This window comes from Protomyctophum parallelum (genome assembly GCF_964188405.1).
Source record: "Protomyctophum parallelum genome assembly, chromosome: 10".
Taxonomy (NCBI): domain Eukaryota; kingdom Metazoa; phylum Chordata; class Actinopteri; order Myctophiformes; family Myctophidae; genus Protomyctophum; species Protomyctophum parallelum.
Window position 1 is genome coordinate 31,433,905 of NC_139704.1, and position 9,220 is coordinate 31,443,124.

A 9,220-nucleotide genomic window follows, 5' to 3' on the forward strand; every position below is an offset into this window, starting at 1 on the left:
AGCCAGCAGGTGGCAGCATTGGCCCACAGTTCAGTTTGTTGACTACAGTTCAAGCAATGTTCAAGCTAATCAAAGTGAGTGCCAGTGATAGAAGAAGTAGTTCTCACATTGTTGAGTGGTGCTGGCCACTCCTGATTGATTGATTGATTTAAATATTTATTAACAGTTTGCAGAATTACAGTACATTTCAAGCACAAACTCAATACAAAGACTGTTAACTGTGAGTGGACGACCCAATTAAGCATTACACTTGTTTACAACAGGGTCCACCTTGTTCAATTCATCATCCTATGCGGAGCGTGCGTGTATGTATGTATGTGTATGTAGAAATGTCATTATTTGGAGGGAAAATGCTCAGAATTAACAACATTAGTCAAAGTAGCAGAACTACAGTAAAAGCTCACAACATGCCCTTTTCTCATTTATTTGATTGATTGAAAATTATTTGACAGAAATGCAAACAGCCTGCAGTAGAATATACACTTGGTCTAAAAGGATATGAACATTATGGAGGCTCTTTAACGTAATGCTTCTCAAACATGTTCATGTCAAGGAAAAATCTATTTGTCTGTGGACCCCCGTCTGTGACAGCATAGACCCCAAAATGATCTATTTGTCTGTGGACCCCCGTCTGTGACAGCATAGACCCCAAAATGATCTATTTGTCTGTGGACCCCTGTCTGTGACAGCATAGACCCCAAAATGATCTATTTGTCTGTGGACCCCTGTCTGTGACAGCATAGACCTCAAAATGATCTATTTGTCTGTGGACCCCCGTCTGTGACAGAATAGACCCCATGAGAGAAGATGTGTATTGTTACAATGTTTAAACACAATTTAAACTTTCAGATTTTATTTCAGATTATTTTTCAAACCATAGGCCTATTGAAAATAGTAGATGAAAAGCTGACAACGCTGACAAGCTTGATGAAAGATAGAGATGAAGGTAAAATAGTTTCTGTAGATTCAGGTAGATCAGAGGCTAACATATCGCTCTTTAAGAAACAAAGTGAACACATTAAATGAACAGAAAAAAGCCTAAACTACCAATCTAGAATTGAAGAAATTATACATGATGGTAAAAAACGCTGGAGTATTCTCTCTCAATCAAATCATGGGTAGAGATAAAATGAGCAAAACACCATCATTTATTGAATCAGGTGAACGCTTCATCACCAAGTCCCAAGAATTTGCTGATTATTGCAACAATTATTTAGGTGAAGTTGATACCATAAGAAATGGTACCATTACTTTATAGAACACTCTATAAAGTAATGGTACCAGTACCAGACAGTGTTACATAGAATAGACCAGAACACTGTATACAGTAATGGTACCAGTACCAGACAGTGTTACATAGAATAGAGCAGAACACTGTATAAAGTCATGGTACCAGTAGCAGACAGTGTTACATAGAATAGACCAGAACACTGTATAAAGTAATGGTACCAGACAGTGTTACATAGAATAGACCAGAACACTGTTTAAAGTAATGGTACCAGTACCAGACAGTGTTACATAGAATAGAGCAGAACACTGTATAAAGTCATGGTACCAGTAGCAGACAGTGTTACATAGAATAGACCAGAACACTGTATAAAGTAATGGTACCAGACAGTGTTACATAGAATAGAGCAGAACACTGTATAAAGTCATGGTACCAGTAGCAGACAGTGTTACATAGCATAGACCAGAACACTGTATAAAGTAATGGTACCAGACAGTGTTACATAGAATAGAGCAGAACACTGTATAAAGTCATGGTACCAGTACCAGACAGTGTTACATAGAATAGAGCAGAACACTGTATAAATAATGGTACCAGTACCAGACAGTGTTACATAGAATAGAGCAGAACACCATTGAACACAGAGCGGTTGTGTGAGTCATCATAGAGCTTGGACCCTCCCTCTAAACGCATGTCAACAGTGTCTCCCTCCTCCAGCTCTACCATCATTCCACTAGATAACTGTTCCCAACCTCCACTATTGTGTTCACAGTCATTTAAGAGTATCTGCTCATTCTTATACATGTAGACACAGAAGTTATCTGATGACCACACGTTAGCTGCAGCATATGTGAAGTGATAGAGTCCTCTGACCGGCGCAGAGAAGACCCCTGAGAACACAGGATGAGAGAACACATTACATTAATAGAAATAAAAAATACAATTATAAAAATACAAACCTTAATTTAAAACATCAGATCTACAAGTTGTCTGAGTTAAGAGGTTACTTTCCTCATCTCCTCTGGACTGTTGTTTTCAATGTGAAACACACAGTGGTGGAAAGTAACTACATTTACTTAAGTACTGTACATAAGTAAAACATTTTGGTATTTGTAGTTTACTTGAGTATTAACAATTTCCAATACTTTTACTTTTACTCGGATCCAAATATTGTACTTCTCCACTACATTTATTTGACAACTTTAGTTAGTAGTTACTTTGTAGATTTAGATTATTACTACAAAACATACAGTAACCACTTCAGCCTTTAATGCATTTCAGCCATTTGAAAATAGCCGATCTACAAGCTCACAATCTGTCACATCGGCGCATTGTGAGCTATTTTCAAAAGTTTTTTATACATTTGAAAACATGAAATGGCACATTTCTACTTTTTACTTTTAGTACTTTAAGTACATGTGTGTACATAGATGGATTGTAGTTTAATCACCTGTAGATGTATTGTAGGCGTTGCCGATGTTACTGAAGACCTTCTTGTAGATCAGAGTGGTGGTAGAACTATAAGTTCCAACTTGTCCAGAACCCAAACCAACAGAGAAGGCCACCTTCGGTTTGTCTGTCAACACAGGAGGAGCATTATCAAACACTTTAAATATTATAAAAGCATAATATTATATTAAGCCAATACACCAATCTTGTTGTAAAGCTCCACAAGACAAAGTATAGGCTATTAAAACTAAACGGTCACTAACAATACTCCATGGAATATTACTGTCTGTCAAATACAGAGAAAGGATTTATTATCATTTATTATTAATTACTTGTAGAACAAAAACAGGGTCCTTGGGGATCCAGAAAACTGTAAACCTAAATCTTTCATTCACCTTAATGGTCAGATCCTCATTGACATTTAATAGTGGAAGACGGTAAAGTCATTACTTTGGTTAATTGTCTCCACCAGGCCGAAGGCATGTGGGGAGAGTATGTTTTGCACTCCGTCCGTCCGTTTGTGTGTCCGTCCGTCCGTCCGTCCGTGTGTCCGTGACAGGCTAATCTCGGCCACCGTTAACCCGGTCGATGCCAAATTTTGCACACACACTCCCTGGATGCCAACGATGAACCTCTGCCCCAAACTTTCCAGAACGGCCTGTTATAGCGCCACCAAGAGGCCGCTTTGTGCAAAAACTTCACCGTTAACCCGGTCGATGCCAAATTTTGCACACACACTCCCTGGATGCCAACAATGAACCTCTGCCCCAAACTTTCCACAACGGCCTGTTATAGCGCCACCAAGAGGCCGCTTTCTGCAAAACAAGTTTTTGCACAGTACACCTACAGATTTTGTCCAAACATCACGCAAATTGGTACACAGTCTCTCTAGAGCCATTCAACGAAACGGGTCTTTCAGATTTATCACACTCCATCCTGATTGGTTAAGATTGGCTTCCAAAGTTCACAGGAGTGCTCAGTTTCAAACAAAATGCTGCAAATCATGAACACATCGCGTGATTTCCGTGAAATTGTGCACCCACATTCCCACTAGGCCGAGGACGAAATGCCACATGAACAATTTCAACTCAGCCTCAAGGTGGCGCTATAACTGGCCGAAAAGTCTTTTTTCCTCTAACTGCACGGATCTGTGGATAACCTGGTGGAGACCTGTGCCCGGAAGGGCACAGGTCTCCTCCTCTTTTTCTAGTTGTAACATGTTGTGAGTGTGACAGTACCATCAATATGTACACATAATTACTCATTAATATCCACTTAAACCTGACCGGGGTCCCCCAGGGCTGTATAGTAGGGCTGCTAGTATTTCCCTCTGATTGCTATCAGCACTCATCAGAATGTGATTGGTTGTAAGACTAGCCCAGGCTCTATATGGGTCAGAATGTGATTGGTTGTAAGACTAGCCCAGGCTCATATGGTCATTTGAAATGTTTTTCCACATACCCTGAAGTGTGTCAGTTATCTGCCCAAACGTTGGTTTCTGTATTCTCTTTGTCCTATAATACATTCTTGGCACTTTGGCTACCAGTGTGTGCGGCCAGTAGCTACCCTCAATCAGTCCCACTAGGGAAAAACCAGGGGTACACAATCCGTTGGAACTACTCCAGAACTACTCTGCCAGGGCTGGGAGGTACACTTCTGGCACATGGAGGGACTAGGCTCAGGACCTGTGCGTTGCACCAGAGTCCCAGCACCAGACAGTTCATTCAGGAGTGTTGGGCAATGGTTCCACAGGGACATGGTGCTGCGGTTCCGCTTGCTGCTTGCATGGCCCTCCCAAAGGCCTCATCGAGGGTTGTTGTGCTTCCTCCTCACGGAGGACACAGGCTGGGGCGCTAACCCATACTGCTCACCCGGGTGCCGTCTACATTCCGGCTGTCACCCGTCTCTCCGGTGGTCACCAGACTATACCTGGTTGTCACATACTATTCCTATGAGTCACTATAAATAGAAGAACTATAAATAAAAAATATCGCATGGATACACCTGTATATACTTAATAATATGTTATATATTATATTTATAAAACATACTTACTCCACAGTTGGTGCACTTGGCTTTCAGCAGCAGTCAGGCTGGTTTCCATGGTTCTCAGCTGAGCAAGATGAGCTGAAATCAGTACATTAGCATTAAGTCAGTCATACAGTAAATACTCATGCACTTTCACTGTTGAGTGAGTAAGCTTTCCATTATGGATTATATGGATCACCTGTACAGTAAGATACATGATCAAAAACAATTATCTATATTCTCTGAGATCAATGAAAGTAATTAAAGGAGTAGTTGCTACTGTTCATGATGAGGTTAAGCATCTGCGTGGAATTTTTTATTTGAGAAGAAGAAAAAACTCAATGTTGTTGTTATTATTTACGTGCATTAAATTGTCAACACCTACTTTATTCATCATACTTTTCAGATACATGTCACACTGATAAGCAACAGCATGTGCACACATACTGTACCGGCAGCAGAAGAACCCTGCCTATACTCCATACATTAACTCATACCGGCAGCAGAAGAACCCTGCCTATACTCCATACATTAACTCAAGTAAACATTCCTGGTATTTTTTACTTCAGATACTTTATACTTCTACACTTCTCAGAGGCAAATATTGTAGTTAGTTTTGACTCCACTACTATTATTTTATTTATACCATTTTAATTTATTTTGTATCTTCTCTCACCTGCTATCTGTGTCTTCAGCTGGTTTACTGCAAGGACAGAAATGGATGACAACACTGTTGTTACTACTGTTCATGATGAGGTCAAGCATCTGCATGGAGCAGTGGACTGACCTCATGCTTCCTTCTATGCATTCACTCTCCCCTGTCTTTTCACCTGACAGGGGAGAGTTTCCCCAGCCGGACGTTCCTTACCCCTCCGTCAGGCACCCCGGCTGGCCAGGGGGATCAGTTTAAAGACCAGGATTACTGCATGTTTTTTGTGAGGGTACCTACCCATATGAGACACGGGGAGAACATGCAAACTCCACACAGAGATGCCCTTTCGCCAACCCCGCCTCGGGTATGGGCACTGATGACGCGGAGGAGGGAAGACGCCCCCAGCACCCACAGCGTCCCCAGCGGGAATCGAACCGAAGACCTTCTATCTGTGAGAGGCAACAGCACTACCAACTGTGCCAGCGTGCCCCTTACACCACTTTATTCATCATACTTTGCAGATGCATGCAGTAATACACACAAAAAGAAGCAATGCTAATTTTAAAAAAAGTCACCTGAAGTTTTCGGGTTAATACTGTGGCAATCTGGAAGCCCATCGTCACTAATATGGAAAATAAATCTGAATCTGTCTTCAGAGTTTAATACTGTAGTCTGTAGTGGCTTTTATAGATGTCACAGCTAGGCAACAAACTCCCTGAGTGAGTGATGTGGTAGTTTAGTGACATGTAATACTCACAGTGCACAGCCTGGGCTATATATGTTCGCACCCATCAGTACAACAAACTACCTGAGTGAGTGATGTGGTAGTTTAGTGACATGTAATACTCACAGTGCACAGCCTGGGCTATGGTCACACCCATCAGTATAAGACACAGCATCCCCAGACACCCATTAACACCCAAAACAACTCTGAAAGGCCTTCTCCCTGTTAAGACAAAAACAAGATAAGAGTAAATGCCGTTAGCTAAACCCAACCGGACGAAAGTACCGTACTTTGAAATGACCTCTAAAATACTTTTACACATAAAGTGAATCACTTCTATAACTGTCCTCGGCCTCAACTCTCTCACATTCTTTGTCAAGACTGGAAAAGCATAAATATATGTAGACAGCTTTCAAGGATGAGAGGCTTGAACTATTGACAAGTTAACAAATGGTAACTATCTTGATTATTACTCTTGAGTCCTTGATTGGTTTAATGAAAATGGCACTTATCATGATTTTTAGTCAATTATGTACTTAATGTTGAATTATGTTAATTCAGTAAGAGAACTCACAAATAGACATAAGATGTAATGCGAGCGTGAATGCTATTTTATCTTGGCATTCGGGGCTTTGCTACAGTCTCTCTCTCTCTATCTCTCTCTCTCTCTCTCTCTTTCTCTCTCTCTCGCGCACACACACACACACACACACGCACACACATTGTTATGACCTGGCTCTTGGGCCATAACAAAGGAGGAAGACACATGGCTGTTTAAAAGTGCACAAAGACCATTACCTACTTCTAGATAAACTTCAATCCATAGGCCTCTCAAAAGAGTCTGTCCTTTGGTTCAACTCTTATCTCCACCTCAGACGTCAGTGCGTCTCATACCAGGGGAACCGATCAGGGGAACCGATCTTCCCTGGGGCCCCTGCTATTCTCCATTTTTATCAATGACCTGCCCACAATTTGCTCTGACTGCCATATTCAACTATATGCCGATGACACAGTCATCTACTCCTCTAAACCTGACATAACCCAAATTCAGTGCTCACTACAGGCTGACTTTGCTGCAGTCCAAAAATGGTTTTACCTTAACAAGCTCATATTAAATAAAAATAAGTCCTTTAGCATGCTTTTCTCCACACGACCAACCCCCCTACCGTTATCTATCACATTTGCAGATGGCACACAAATGGAAAAGGTTGATGAATTCAAATATCTAGGCCTCCGGCTCGACCCTCAACTCTCATTTGAATCCCATATCACCTCTGTTATCCAAAAAGTTAATTTCAGCTTGAAAATTCTATACCGATCCATTAACTGCTTCACTCTTCAGGTCAGAAAAATAATTATCACACAATAAATACTTCCAATAATAGACTACGCTGACACTGTTTATCAAAATACATCTGAAACACACCTCTATCCTCTCAATGTCACTTACAATAACCTCTGCAGATTCATACTTAGATGTCCTTATACGACCCATCACTGTACAATGTATGAGACCCTCAACTGGCTAGATCTCAAATCTAGAAGGCATTCCCATTGGCTCTTATTAATTTTCAAATGTATTCATTTTAACTACCCGGAATACTTAAAACAGTATCTGCATCCATTTAGCTCACCATATAATCTGAGGAACACAGAGTATGCCTACCTCACTGTCCCCACTAACATCAGGAAAGTAATCGGCCGACGTGCTTTCAAATACAAAGCTCCAAATGACTGGAACAATCTCCCCAGCTCTCTCAGATCAATCAACTCTGTCAATATCTTTAAAGTCTCCATCCTCACTTATCTTCAAATACCCTGCTCTTGCTTCTGATATGCCTCAGTTTGTTTTTTCTTTTTTCTTTTTTACACTTTAACCTGCAAATATACTGTAAAATCTATGCATGTGCACGTTTGTAATTGTATATCTCTATCTAATTACACTTTGTTATCTTATCACTCTGAGTATCTATCTAAAATGACGCTAAAGCATTTTTCTGCATGTGCACATGCCACACAGTATATGTAACAGTTTGTTTTTGATTTTGTCTTTATATTTTTTATTCATGAACTATGTCCATTATACCATGATGCATTAAGCCCCTTATTTTCTGGGTGATTAGGTGGGGTGGGAGCGGCCAGCTTGGGAGAGCTTTTCTGTTTTTTGTTTTGTAATGTATGCATGAATGTACTTGTTGTAACGTTTCTGTCTATTGTATTGCTCTGTATTTGATGTATGTTGCTGGACCCCCTCGAAAACGAGATGCATCTCAAGGGGATATCCTTTTCCAATAAAGGTACATATACAAACCAATATTTATTTACATTATAACCAACTTAATAAGAATCAAACAAACAAACAATACTACAGTTCTAAGGTGGAGTGTGTTATTCAGTAGATCAGTAGTGTTAGTGAGTGGATGTGTGGTGGGTGTAGTGTGGGGTGTTGAATGGTGCAAAGATGCTGCTGCTCTCATGGAAGGAGAGAGGGACTGAACGTGGCCAACGCCCAGCCTCTTATAGTGCACCTTGGGAACACTGGCCAGGTGCTCCCAATGCACCTGATCAGCAACTCGGCAGGACCTGTGGGAAGCACAAGACTAGGCCTACCTTTCAAACCACACAGGCCCTAGTAGGCCAAACTACAGGGGCTGTGACACCCTCCCCCTACAAAGCGAGGACCCTTAAGGGACCGAGACACTATCTCAACCAAAATATCATTCAACATTTGGGTCATTTAGCTTAGAAAATAATATTACTTCAAAAATGTGACCAAAGTCTGTTTGGCTGATGTTTGTTTTTCCCACAACAAACCGAACCGTTTGCGGAGACTTACCCCCCCAATTTAGATGCAAACAGCAAACCAATACAAATACAAAATAGAGCACAACCTATATGCTTGCTGAAGTCAAAAGAGTCTTAACAGTGGCAGTATCTGGGTGAGGGGCAGGTAACCCTGTCAGCTCTAGCCCTAATGCACAACAGCACCAGCTTGTTTGGAACTCCACCTCTCAGAGGCGGAAGGCCAGCCGAGACTATCGTCCCCCCCAGCATATAAAACTACCACACTGTGGCATGACGTTTCACCATCTAAAGCTGCCAGCTTTGACACACCAGTGACCAGTTTACCACAAGGCAA

At 41.2% G+C, this 9,220-nt stretch overlaps 1 protein-coding gene across 1 annotated transcript; it reads right to left on the reverse strand.

Annotated features, from left to right (window-relative positions):
- Nucleotides 1-1,823: 1,823 nt before the first annotated feature.
- LOC310865152 (complement C1q-like protein 2) lies at nt 1,824-4,800 on the reverse strand. The gene is made up of 3 exons (XM_083774164.1): nt 4,733-4,800; nt 2,679-2,804; nt 1,824-2,118 (listed from the first exon to the last, which is right to left on the reverse strand). The coding sequence occupies exons 1-3, from the start codon at nt 4,779-4,781 to the stop codon at nt 1,838-1,840; spliced, it is 456 nt and encodes a 151-aa protein (XP_083630290.1). The 5' UTR covers nt 4,782-4,800; the 3' UTR covers nt 1,824-1,837.
- Between the last annotated feature and the right edge of the window lie 4,420 nt (nt 4,801-9,220).